The following is a 15145-nucleotide window of genomic DNA, read 5'->3' on the forward strand; positions in this document are numbered from 1 at the left end:
TACAAAAACAGTTTTTTTGTTATAAATTTTTTATTTTTTTTTTTAAACTTTGTCTTGACAGAATCTTCTAAATATTGCAAGGACACTTCCTGAAATTTTTAGGTAGTTATCTCAAAAAACGTAGGAGAAATAGACTTATAGTGATTTCTAATTAATTGCTGTTTTAGTTTGCGCCTTCCATGACTGACCTATTGTTGCCTCTAACTTTGACCGGCTATATCTCAAAAATATTTGAATTTTTTAAATCTGTAAATAGCATGTTGTAGCTTAGTAAAAACTGTATGAAATAAGATCAAATTTTGAAAAAAAGTGTTTAACCCCCCTATGCCCTTAAAGTAGATGTACAGTATCTAATGTTGTTATAACTCTTTACACAGGATTTTACCTTACACTTAACTTTTAACTAAAAATAGACTCAAAAACGTTTACTTTCTCCAAAACATGGAGGAAATTCAGAAAACACAGAAGAAAATTCTTAAAAACCAGTGGCCACCCTGTAATAGGTCACTGTGTTGTAGATTTGTATTGTTTTTAATTAATCTTTTATTTTAACATGTTTCCAACTTGAAATCCTTGCCACACATACAATTATTTTTTATTTTATCTATTTATATTATTTTTTAACTTATTTTGCAGTTTTCCAACTTGAAATCCTTGCCTAACATATAAATGTATTTTGTTATATCTGTTTACATTATTCACAAGAAATCCTTGCCACATGTTCAAATTTTTTTTATTATATCTATTTATATTATTTTTTAACTTATTGTCACAGGTTTCCCACAAGAAATCCTTGCCACATGTACAAATATTTTTTATTTTATCTATTTATATTATATTTTTACTTATTTCACAGGTTTCCCACAAAAAATCCTTGCCACACGTACTTTACTGTCGTCTGTGGAGGTGGCCTGATCTGAGGAACCACCACGAATTGAGGCATGTAGAAAAATGCGAATTTGCGTTTCAGCTCAAAAGAGAAGAGGTTAACAACTATATAGTTAAGAATAGTAGTAGTTGTAATAATTGGTTGTTTCATACGTCTATTTAATTTTGTTTAACATATGCATCTTGGTAGAAAAATGCGAGTTTGCATTTAAACTCAAAAGAGAAGAAGTTTTAAAATGATATTATACTTAATATTTAATTTTTGCTGTATTTATGTTTATACTTATGGTTTAAAAGTTTTATATATATATTTACATATTTGTTGAGAGATGCAAGTTTGCAATTCAGCTGTATATAGTCTATATTAAAAAAGACCAAAAAATTTGTAATTGCAAAAACTTGAAGTAATTTCTCAAAAACTTTTGGCAACCCTGTCTTTAATAGATAACCATATTAAACATATAAAAGGTTAGGTTATTTGAAAATTTTAAATTGTTACAAACATTGTGTAAAAACTAACAGCTTTTCATAGTTTTTTATTTAATTTTGACCAAAAAGTGCTCTTTTTCTTAAATTATTATATTTAAGTTTGTTGTATAAATAAGTTAAGTACTTTGTAAGTTTTTTCTTATTTAAAAATACAAGTAAATAATAAGCATAAAACTTTTTAAAGAGGTTTTGTTTTTAATAAATAACTCGTACAAAATAATTTAACTTTGATTTACTTTTTATTAAATTATTTCAAAGCAAGGAGTTTTGTTCGATAACTTTATTATTTTTTATTTTGTTAAATAAGTTTTATGATTAAATACAATAGAAAACGGGGAAAATTTTTGATCAATAAAAAAATATGTTCTCCATGCTAGTAAATATATTAAGAAATATTAGTTTTACTTTTAAATATAATATAAGATATTTTAAACTGGCTTATTTTAAAAACCAAACATATGTTTAAGTGCTTTCACTAAAACAAATATCCATCATTTTTAACCTTTTTTTCCTACATAAATAATAATATGACACAATCTATCAATATTAACTTACATCAATAATTAAAAAAACTGTTTCATAACATAATTAACTTAATAAATAGTGTTGCCATAACTTGAAACTAAATAAAATTGCAACAAAAACAAGAACGTTTTTTTTTTGAAGCAAACCTGTTATATTAAACCTCAACTCAAAGTTATTTGACCGCAGGATCAATGAAAGATCAATAAAAATTAATTATTCAACTGACCACTGCTACGTCCGTAACAATTTATTATTTTCCCCTTCGTTGAGTCGAGCGTTTTGAATTTATTTTTATTTTCAAACAATTAAAGTTTTTTCTTTCCCCATATTTCCTTTTTTTAAATTCATAAACTTTTAAAATAAATCGTACTGTAAGATGCCTTTAAAATTTGAATACATTCCTATTTTTGTTTTATTGTTTTAGTTTTTTTTTTAATATATCTGAAATTAATATATACTTTTTAATGAAGCAAGAACGTTTATGCTCAGCCATAGTTTGAAACTTAAAAACTATTATTTGCTTTTTATTCTTACAGTTTGTAAATTATTAATTAGAAATCCCTTAATTTTTTTAATCAGTTTATATTATTTTTCAAGTTACTAATGTTTGAATATTTTACTAAATTGTTTTTATTTACTTTATTTATTAAATCTTTACTAAATTCTTCCACGGTAAATCTATATACTAATTACAAAGATAAAAATGTGTTCTTCCCTTGAAATTGTTATAAATAAAGCGAAAGTACTTGTGAAACAACAAGCGTGCATTTAATAATTTTTTTTAAAGATGGTAAAAGTAATATTGTATTTATTACAATAACTTTGTTATTTCTTGAAAATTAATTGTTTACTGTCTTAACAAAGTGGTTAGCATTGTCCTGGACATGGATACTAAAAACGATTTAAAATTTATTAAATCATGCTTTTGTTTTTCAAATTTCATTTTGAATTTAAACTTACAACATGTATGTGTGAACCCTTATCATTACACCAGAACTTTTTAGAAGTTCAAAAACTTTTAACTCTGTCGAAAAATTATTATATCAATAAACTTGTACCATGGTTGCCAAAAAACCTGGAAAAACCTATAGTTTTGAACAAAAACCTTGAATTTTAAACAGTTTTCACATGTTAAGTGATAAGATTTCTATTTGACATAAAAAATCCATCATATAGATAAAATTTTTTGTCATCATCAAAAATATTTTTGAAAAGTTTGCGAAAAACATTTGGCAACACTGTAGTACATAAACATTTTGTTACCTTCAGGTATGTGCGAACCCATATCACTCACTACACCCGTGTTGGAACGCTTTTATCTCTGATAATAATAATAAACTTTGATAAATTTAAATAATATAATATAATTTACAATTTTTAATTTACTTGTTTTGTATCTAATATCTTCTATGTTTTGTTAAACTTTTATTTTTCAGATTTAAATTGTAACTGAAGACCCTTCAAAGGGTGAAACTTAGTTTTGCAAATTAAAATTTTTAAATAATTAATTGTCTATAAACTTTGCTTGAAATTGTAGTAAAATGTTTATTTTTTATTCACAGGTCTGTGTGAACCCCTACCATTACACGCGCGTTGAAACCCCGGCCCTGCCCCCAATACTGGTCCCCAGACAAACCGACCCGCTACCCACAGAATTTCCGTCCCTGGACGACTGGGCCATCCCCGAAAACGCCACTTTCGAACAAAGTTTGTTTGTTTATATTTATTTTTTGACCACTTTAGAAGACTGAAAACATCAAGTTTTCCCAACGACCAATTTGAAAATAGTTGTACTTGCATTTTTTGCCTTTTTTGATCAACGTTTGTCGAATTGTAATATACTGGTTTTGAATATTTATGTTTATCAATGTCGTCAATTTTGAAAGTTTTTTATAACAAAGCAAGTTGAAGTTTTACATTTAAATTGGGATTCCTTTTTTTTTTGACAAATCATGCTTTAATAGTTATACTTCAATGATTTAAAAAAAATTAATATTATAATGCAAAACTTTATTTTCAAAGAAAATTTATTTTAACGTACATATGTTTGTATAAAAATAAATAAAGATTAGGCTCTAATGATAGTTCAGTTTCAGTTTATATAGAACTTTTCAAAACTAAGAAGTTTTTGATATTAACAGATTTTAATTCACTTATTGTTTATTGTAAATATACTTACTATTAATATTTACTTAAACACTAAAATACTTCTACAAACTTTTACTTTTAAGAGAATTTTTAAATATCTATTTAATTCTTTGTTTTTGTGAGTTCTAGTTAAAGATGCTAAAGTTTTTATTATTTAAAGTAATTTATTATAAGTTTATAATATAGTTAATTTTTTAGAGCTACATAAATTTTTTTGATCAATTCCTCTTCGGTTTAAATAACGTTATGTAGTAAAAAGTGTCATATTTTTTTATATTCATTATTTTTCACAAAGTTGCTATCATTTCCAATTAGTAAAGTTTAAAAAAAGGTTCTGTTTTTTATTTTATTTCATTAAATATTTTATTCTCAAAATCTTATTATCAAGTTTTGATCAAAGAACTAAATAAAAATTATCAGTGAATACGTAACGTTGTAAAATTTACACGTAAAATTAACTCCCATATGTTGTTTGATGTGTGAAAATAAGATATTTTGTATTATGAGCCATTTATGAGCTATTATTCGATGTATAAACTTAAAAGTTCAAATAAAAGTTATAAGTACTATTACTACATGTGGTGCACATTTAAAAAATATTTTATTCTATTAGTTCTGGTTGACACTTATTTATAGCTGCTATTTAGTTGATCAATTTTTATCTAAATAATGTTTTATTGCTACTAATTCAAAGTTTGCATTTATGAGCTAACATTTTGTTTAAGTGTAAAATTAGTTCAATTGATTGTTGAAAATAGTTTGTTTATTTAACTGAAATGAAAACAGTTTCAATTTCTTTTGTTTAAGCATGACTGCTTATGTATAATAAATTTTTTAAGTTTTAAAAGCTTCACAGGATATGAATTTTATTATGCGAAATAAGTTAACTTAGTTGCAAAAAAATGTTTTTATATTATTTATCAGAAAAAAGCTAATCTTTTATACCAATTAAAACAAACGAGAACTTTTTACTAATTATTACAGTAGTCTAAAATCATTAACCACTATGATTATATTTAACCAATAAAATTATTTTTACACTTCATTAGAACTAAAGATAATTGATAAAAACAATTTAGTAAAAACACTAAGTTGTTTAAGATAAAATGTATGGTAATAACAATCATTTGCACATCTACTTCAAATTTCAGGATTAAAGTATAAACCAGGGTTTCCCAAACTCATTTTTACTAGCACCCCTCGGCAGATTAAAAAATTGCCTTTTTTCATTCGATACTTCCTTTACTACTTAATTGTCCATTTGCTTTTTGACGCCTTACTTATTTACCTACCAAGCAACGGTAATATAATCATAATAAACAAAAAGATATGTAACTTCGTAGAATCGTACCAAGTTACGTGTATATAATTATAATAAACAAACAGACATGCAGCCAACTGGCAACTTCACAATGCCAGAGAGCCCTCCACCAGGATACATGAGTGAAGACAGTGAACTCGATTCGAACACGAACATATCAAGTCCGTCTACTAGCATATCATTTGGTTGGTTGATTGTTTTATATATTTTTAACATGTATTTAAATTGATATTTCGATTCGAGCGTCCGACTACTAGTATTTTATTTAGTTAGTTAATAAATTGTAATATTTAATTATTATCCAATAAATTTTATTCAAATACAATATATCAAGTCCGTCTACTAAGTATATCATTTGTTATTTATATCATTCTTATTCTTATTATATATCTATAATATTATTTTAATTTTAAATATAATTTAGTTTTATATTTTAATTAAGTTATCAAACACGAAAATACAATTACCTAGTTACTTTTAGTGTATCTTTTGGTCAGCTGATAAACTGTTATTTTTAAAATATATATTATATACAAGTATTTCTTTTCACTAGTAAATCATTTGTAATATATTTCTAACGTTAAAACAAAGCAATAAGGACCAAACACAATTAATCTAATCTTTATAATAGCATATCATTTGATAAGTTAATAAATTCTTGTTAAAATAAATAGGAGTTGCTGGCATATCTTTAGTTTAGTTGATAATTTCTGATATAAAATTTTATAATTGAATTAGACATTTCAATTGTAATAAATGTCATCTTAAGTTTACTAGCTGTATATAAAATATATGAATTTAATTTTGGTTTATGTAGTCTTTACCATTGTGGTATTTTAGAAATATTTCGTTATTTTGTTAAAAATAAGAAAAAATATGATAGTGCATACATGCTGGTGAATTTTTAAGCAACGATGATTTTAATAGTTAAAAATGTATTAAAACTAAAGTTGAGAATTAAAAAAAAAGTTAAAAAACAACAGTTTGTTAAAGTTCTAAACTTTTAAAGTGTTATCGCTCAAATATAGCTGTAATTACCAACTTAATGTGAAAAATTATTAGGATGTTAAATTACATGCTTGCAAGTTCTAATTTTAATTGAAAGTGTACCTTAAAATATTGCTTGTTTTTGATTGAAACATGTGTTTTATTTTGGTTACAAGTTCATATGTGTTCTAAGTAACACGAATAAATTAAATAATGAATTATGCGCATAAGTTAAATATGTTTTGTCACAAATTGTGCGATGTATGTTATACACGGATTAAATTACTAATTTTAGAAGGTTTATTTTTTACTACAAAAATTTAAAAATCAAATTGCTTCATGGAAAATTAAAACTTATTACTTAAAATGTAACGCAGCTAACCCTAGTTTTTCAACTCACAAAAAGTATAATTCATTCGGTGTAACAAGTTAGTTATGAATATTTATTTAAATTGAACTATTTAATTTAAGTTATAGTTTATTTTTGTAATATATATTTACATTAAATTTGATAAAGTAAAGGTATCACTAAAATATTCAATGTATAGTTAATAAAAATGATTTAAGTTGATTTCTACAATTAAATATCATGTTGTTTATAAAACATGTATAATTACAATTTGATGTTACTACATATCACTTAATTACTACACTGTATGAATTAGATATTAGTGTAATTTCTGTGCACGAATTAATCTAATTGCACCTGCAAGATTTGTGTTACATACATTTGAAATTATTAATGTAATAGCTTCACATACATATAAATATATTGTAAAAAAATACATGATTAAAAATTGAACTAATTGATGTTGTGAAATAAAAAAAGGTGTATTTATTAAGTTTTCTGTAAATAATAAAAAACAACAATGTCAATAGGTCAATTTCTTTTAAAGGTTTACTAAATCAAATAAATATTTAGCTTAAAAAAAAACTTAGTTTTTGATTTTCAAATAAACGTCATTAATCTAATTTTAATTTTTAAACCTTTTAGTTAACTTGATGCTAGTAACATCGAAATTTTAAAATGTAAGTTCAGTATTAACGATAATTGATTTGTTTTACATGGTTTATATTCTACGTAAATCATTTTAAATCACTATGCATATACACAAGTTAAACTCAGTTATTTATATATAATACGACATGTTTTTTAACATGTAAATTGTATAAATTGTTATGGTATATTTGAAAATTATTTCAGTTAACTCGGTTCATTTAATACATGCTATTTTAAATGAAAATTTCTTAAATTAACCATAATACAAATAAAAGTTAAACTTGGTGCATTATAGTACACGGTATTTACATTATATGTTACTTGCACGGATTAATTATATGTAACGTGAATTATACCGTGGGTTAATAATAAGCATTAAACTGTGACATGTTTATTCACTATTAAGATTAGTTTCAAGTATATTATAATGTGACATGTTTATTCACTATTAAGTTTTGTTTCAGATATATTATACTCGACATATTTATTTGCTTCTGAATTAAATTTATTTAGTTTCAAGTTTATTATGCAATAACATATTTATTTGCTTCTGAATTTAATTTATTTAGTTTCAAGTTTATTATGCTATAACATATTTATTAGCTTCTGAATTAAATTTATTTAGCTTCAAGTTTATTATGCGTTAACATATTTATTTGCTTCTAAATTTAATTTATTTAGTTTCAAGTCTATTATGCTATAACATATTTATTTGCTTCTAAATTTAATTTATTTATTTTCAGATATATTATACATAAAATATTTATTTAAATCTTAGTTTAATTTATTTAGTTTCAAGTATATTATGCCTTAACAATATTATTTGCTTCTAAATTTAATTTATTTAGTTTCAAGTATATTATGCCTTAACAATATTATTTGCTTCTAAATTTAATTTATTTAGTTTCTAGTATATTATGCTTAAACAATATTATTTGCTTCTAAATTTAATTTATTTAGTATGATAGACATTATTATTTAGTTATTAGCAAGTTATTATATGTTTTAGGTACTACACTGGTACATATTTATTTACTTCTAAATTACTTAAATTTAGTTCAGGATGATTTTGTGGTTGAATTATATTAAAAATTATGCTTTTAAATTGAGTTATATTAAGTCAATGTTTAAAAACTGAATAAAAAACAATAAAAACTATTTTTGTTTATAAAATTAAGTTTTAAAATCAACTTTTTAAACTAGATAAAGTATTGTCTACTCAAAATTATTTTGATTTAAATTTTTAATTTCACTTAAAAAAAAGTATTGATTGATTTTTTCTCAATAAAAATGTTCAAATAAATATACTTATGCCAAACAACATGATTAAGTCTTTTTTTTAAGTAAAGACACTTAAAATAAACTACACCAAAAATGCTAACATTTTGTTGAACTTCATAACAGTTCGTACTTTTTTTAATTAACACAAAACGTCTTTGTAATATGGTTTAATTAAACTTTCAGCAATTAATCATAATAATAACTATTGTCAACTTTTTTAAATACTTTATTTTATTTCTACAAAACTAACAAAAACACCTGGAAGTAATTTACGTTTGTGCGAGAAAATACCACATCATAATCACGGTTGTTTTTATATAATTATACAGAATTTGAAATAAGATGTACAAATTAATCAAAACTAAAATAATAGTGTCCATAAAATATTAAATCTGTTTTGATTTTGAAAATATCTAGTTACGTAAATTAATTAGTTTTAGAAATATAATTGTAAAGTTTGTTAGTTCATTTTTGTTTCTAAAACTTAATTTTTGAAAATGAAAATTATGATAAATATAAACTAGTTTATCAAGCTCCCTTGGATTTGTTCATAAAAAATAATTCTTTGTGCGGTACATGTTAAACATGTACGGTTAAAACAACATAATTATTATCAAAATAAATTAAAGCTTCTACTCAAATTTTATAAGTATAACTAAAATTTTTATCATTGAAATAGTTTTTTTTCTTATTTGTTTGATGTTATTTTTTAATGTATATACTTATTTACAGCATATTTTTGTGCAAATTTATAAATCAAAAATTGAAGTAAACAAATAACTAATTACCGCAAGAAAACAAAATTTCAATTTGAAAAAAACTTGGCATTCATATTTAGGTAAGATTAAAACTTGCCATGGCTTCAAGAATTGATTAATAATGTTTACACAAAACCCCTTAGGTAATATTGTATATGCGAACTTAACGTTATTAATTACAACTTTAAGTTCAAAATTTACAGCGTTAATTACGACTTGAACTATATTATGCGTGTGTATATCAATAATGTTTTGCTTGAGTATTAATTTTGTATTTTGAGAATATGATTATTAATTATAGCGCCTTTTTTACACGCGTATTAATCAAACTTTACCTTATATTTTACTTGAGTATTGAATTTAATACTATTTACTAATTACTTAGTTGTAAGGCAAAACATTTTTTTTTCATCAAAAAATAATTAAATCAAAAATAAAATGTTTTGATGGAATTATCTTTTGAACCAAAACATGTTGTTATGGGTCGGTTAAATTACTTTAAAATTTTATACTAACTAATTTAAATATGATTAATTTTATAAACTATTCTATAAGTGTTCATAACCTTGTTTTGTTTTACTCTTTAGACTTTTTAGTTAAAACTATTTTGTAACTTTTTATACTAGAATAGTATAAAAAAATGTTATGTATTCAAAATAAAATACGTAAGTGTTTAAATTAAATTAAAAAGCATTGTTTAATTCTTTACAAGTTTTAAATTTGATTGCGAAAAAAGTTGAAACACTGGCTATTGTTAAAAGTTATAAAAAGCAAGTTTAAAATACAATGGCGAAACACCAATTAGATTTTTACTTATAAGGGAGTAGGTTTTATGTGAAAAAGCATTTTAATCAGTCAAAACAATACTTACAAATGCATACAAAATAAAATGTTGAACTTTTAAGCAGACACATGAATGCGAAGTTTGTATTTTTGTGGTTTGACTTTTACGCACTAAATGTACAAGTAGCTTAAGATGAAAACAAATATTTTTAAGAACAATATATTGGCTTGCATGGGTTGAACTTCTTAAACTTATGTAGCCAAAACAAAAATACAATAAATATGAGACATTTGGTTAATTAAACTTGTCTTAATAAAATCTATCGAAAAACTAATGTTACTAAAAATAGTTTACAAACCATTGTCTAATTTAATAGCTTTTTCTGTAATAAGTTTATTGTTCTTAGAAAATTTTACAAAAAAACAATTTTTTGGAGTAAGTATTTCAAGTCACAATACATTTACTTTAAAAGTAAATATTTGAGAACGAAACTGAAGGAATAATCAACTTTGAAAATAAATGTGATAAAATATTGGTCAATTTAATTGAACTACTGATAAAACTTTTAAATATATTTGTAATGTTAAATGTTTAAACTTTTGATGTTTTGATTAGTTTATTTTATTCAAGCTAACATATTGGTAATAATTAAAGTTAACATAGTTTTGATTTCTTCATAAACGTATATGTGCAAATTTTAATTAAGTAATTTGTATATTAAAATAAATGAAGTATTGGTTAAACTGATCAAATAAGTATGTATAAATACATGACTAAATCTGAAACATGCGTATTTATCACAAAATGAAAAGCTTGTTAAAAAATTAGCAAAATACAAATGTATAAATAACAAACAGTTGTAGATTGACACATACAAATGACATTCAAGTTTTCCGTATATATATAGTAATGTGTATAATAGAGTTGATTGTTTAAACTAATTCTCCCATATTGTATTATTACGTACGTAAGTCACATGTTAAATGGATTTAATTACCATCTGTAAACATACAACTTTATTTACTTGACATTTCTGTGTTTAAACAGCAAAAAAAATATTATGTATTTTTGAAAAACAGTTGTAAAAACAATTTGATACAAGGATTGTGTTTGATAATAATAAAATAATATTTTTGTTCATGTATTTTAATACAGATTAGTTTTCTTTGCGTTTTGTCTTGAACATATAATTATGTGGAAAAAATATACTGGATTAGTTATAAAAGTAAAACTAATTGTTTTGACTAAAAGTAATCTTTTGGATTTGTATCATAAATATTTTTTTTGCTCAATCATAGTAAACTTTTAATTCCGAAATATCTGTTATTTAAAAGAACCTTGAAATATATATAATTTTTTATTCAAAAGTTTGAATTTGTAGACAAATCTTACTTGTTAAAGCGAGATTATATTAATGTTAATTTTGTAATTATTCTATTTTTATACACAAGATTAAATCTTACAAGTATAGCAATTATATTTTTTTCTAAATATATATTTAATTAACTTCTTTTTTCCTTGTACGAAGTTTTCTTTCAAAAGCTTTTCACACATACAAAAATAACATCCATAATAAAGATACAAGTTTTTAAACATTTTTAGTTTGTAATTTTTTAATTTTTAAACAAATGATAAAATCTTTCAAATTTACTTTACATTTATCTCAAAATTCAGACCTATTGTAACTTTTTTTTTTCCTCATAAAGACTTATTTTCGAATAATTAACACATGTCTATGAATAAAACTAACTAAATTGTTACAAGTTTTTCACTTTGAAAACTTTCTATTGTTTAAAATTCTTGAAACAGTAGCTCATTTAAAAAGGTTTTGTTAAAGTTAATTATATTACCAAATATGGAAAATATTACATATCAAATAATGTAAATAAAAATGTTTTCCGTATGTTTTAAATGTTCAAGAAATATTTAATTTCTAATATTACAGCTTTAGTTATTTTTGCTTAATGTGACATAATTTTCGGTAACATATATATTAAAGTATTATTTTTTTTTACTTAAAATATTCAAATACTCTCCAACTGTAGAATGAAAAAACTTCAATTATTTAAAATAAGTTTATCAGTTACATTAATATATAGTGTTATAAAGTTTAAAAATAATTAAAAAAGGGAATTTATATTATCTAAACGGGATACTGACGTAACAAAAGAAAAACAACATGTATTTTTTATTTTCAACAATAAATATTTGCTTAATTTTGAAATGGAGAATGTTTATAAATGAACACTAAATTAGGTTTTATATACTTGTTTAAGCACAAGTAACCAATATTCTTCATTTGAAACTTTTGTAAACTTTTTCAAGATGTAATTATTATAAATATTTTCAACTTTAGAATTATATTTTAAGTGTGTTTCTATGGAAAATCTAACTAAAAATTTGAAATTTAATCTGTGTTCACATTCTTCAAGTTTTTAAATTGTGTAGCGTTGTAATTTTGACTTATGATAAATAATTATGGAACAAATAAAAAAATAGTTTTTATTTATCAACTTGTGTTGTGTTTGACTTTTTTTAATTAATTACGTATTAGTAATAAATTTATTGTACTATGCATCTCATCTTGCTATTTAGAAGTTCATTTTAAAGCGGAGTTTTATGAAAAATTACTTATTATATTGTGAACTTTTTATATGAAGTTTATGTTTGTTTATCAAAATTATGACAAGTTACTTGTTATGTTGTTTTTTTAATGAAATGTTTCAAAATTTTAAGCTTGTGGGCTTGTTGTAAAGATTTAAAAAAAAGTTCAAACTTTAGTAGTTTGAAAATGTTTGACAAAAACTAATATTATGTGTTTTGTAAAACTTAGCTTGTTTTTTAATTAAAAAATAAAACTCATGGCTTCGAGTATAGTCTAATTTATTCCAAATTTTTCAATGTTTGCTATACAAAGCTAAACAATTAGATGCAAAACCAAATAAGTTAAACAGTGTTCATAAATTAAACACCTCAAACACAAAAGTACATTTGATTGTTTTTATTATTTCAACAGACGGAAAAAAACGGTAAGGAGCAAATTCACAAAACTTAAATAAAAGAGTATACATGAAAATAATAATCTTTTCAATCACTTAAATGTTTTTCAACAGATGGAACAAATCAGTTAGGGGCAAATTCACAAAATTCCGAAGAAGTTCACTCTGTAGCTTACCATGAACCTCCATTTTGGTGCACAATTTCATATTACGAGTTGAACCAGCGAATTGGTAAGACACCATTTGTTAAATATTAACAGATAAACAGTAAGTATTAATCATTTCTATCATGAGCCACCGTTTTGGTGTACAATTTCATATTACGAGTTGAACCAGCGAATTGGTAAGACACCATTTGTTAAGTATTAACAGATAAACAGTAAGTATTAATCATTTCTATCATGAACCACCGTTTTGGTGTACAATTTCATATTACGAGTTGTACCAGCGAATTGGTAAGAAACCAATTATTAAATATTAATAGATAAACAGTAAAAGTTAATCATTCTTACCTTGAACTTGCATTTTGGTGTTAATTTTGTACTATAAGTTGATCCAGAGAATTGGCTAGTCAAAATAATATTACTCATTAGTTGTTACGAACTCAACCAGATAATTTGTTAACCATTAATTAAAATAAATTGACCACTTATACTACAAGTTACAATGCTCTTGTACCAATAGTTACTACGGCCTTAAGAGTTTTTAAGTAAGATGTAAAATAAATATAAAGATTAATGTTCAAAAAAAAAGTTCTTGCTACAAACCAGTTGGTTGGTATAATTTGAGGTGCATTTTTATACTAAACTAACTGAAAAATTAAATAAAAGACATTATTTATTGATCATGTAAAAACACAAAATTACTTATAATGTGTTTACTGAAATCATGATTAATTAATTTAGTTTTATATAACCTAACCAGTGAAATTTTCCTCAAAATCTTTGCATTAAATTTTTAAGTTAATTTTTGTTTATTTTAGTATCTCCTAGGTTAAAAGTTTCACGCAAACCAACCTTTTTAAACTGTGGACAGATTCACATAAATATATAATAAATATGTTTCTACTTGTAAAATATTACATATTTATTTAAACTTAATAATCAGGTGAGATGTTCCATGCAAATCAACCATCACTTACTGTCGACGGATTCACAGATCCATCGAACGCTGAGAGATTCTGTTTGGGATTGTTGTCGAATGTAAACAGAACTCAGCACGTAGAAGTTACCAGAAAACATGTTGGTAAAGGTTGGTGTTGTTTTATTGTTATTTTTATAGTTTTAATTGGTGTTATTTTAATTAACTTTAGTAATTTTTCAGCCGGTTTTATTGATTTAAAAAAAAATTGACTGCTTATGTTAAAAATTTAAATTGAAAAATTTTTTTTTGTAGATGTAGTTGATAAGACGTGATAGAAATAATAAATAGAAATAAAAAATTTAGATAATTCACTATTATTTATAACTTTATATGGTAGGAGTTTGAATTGTCGTGCACCCCTTTTGAGTTATCTTTAAATATTTCAATTGATTTGCCAACGTATTAAAAGATTGCAAAAGTTAATATTTAGCAATAAATCGTATTTTAAGGTATACAATTCTAACAATATATTTTTGCATGGTAACTTGTTACAACTTGAGTAAGTTTATTAAGGGTTTTAGGTACTAGTTTCTAAAGCTTGGGTCTAGAGGTAAACTTCAACTAATATTTCAAAATGTTTAAAAAGAGTTATGAAAATATGTTAATTAACTTGCTTCTCTATAATACCAATCAAACGTTGCAACTCTATTATATTGTGACGTCATATGTAATACATGGCAAACGTTGAACCAAATTAATGTACTCTTATTCACCCATTAAATCTGAAATATTAACTTATTACAAACAGCTTGTTTTCGACAGCTACAATTTGAAAACTGCTTGCATTGTAATTTTGCTGAATGCATTTGAAAATACTTCATC

The 15145-nt window shown here is 23.6% G+C and overlaps 1 protein-coding gene across 1 annotated transcript in view; it reads left to right on the forward strand.

Annotated features, from left to right (window-relative positions):
• The window catches only part of LOC145840962 (SMAD family member 3-like), a 31623-nt gene that overhangs the window by 6469 nt on the left and 10009 nt on the right, over nucleotides 1-15145 (forward strand). Inside the window, exons 3-7 of the mRNA XM_082948319.1 lie at nucleotides 857-985; nucleotides 3465-3609; nucleotides 5437-5556; nucleotides 13295-13411; nucleotides 14288-14431. Coding sequence (XP_082804445.1) covers nucleotides 857-985; nucleotides 3465-3609; nucleotides 5437-5556; nucleotides 13295-13411; nucleotides 14288-14431 — 655 coding nt within the window. The remainder of the gene's footprint in view (nucleotides 1-856; nucleotides 986-3464; nucleotides 3610-5436; nucleotides 5557-13294; nucleotides 13412-14287; nucleotides 14432-15145) is intronic.

The sequence above is a fragment of the Thalia democratica genome, chromosome 7 (genome assembly GCF_965202585.1).
Source record: "Thalia democratica chromosome 7, ktThaDemo2.hap1.1, whole genome shotgun sequence".
Taxonomy (NCBI): domain Eukaryota; kingdom Metazoa; phylum Chordata; class Thaliacea; order Salpida; family Salpidae; genus Thalia; species Thalia democratica.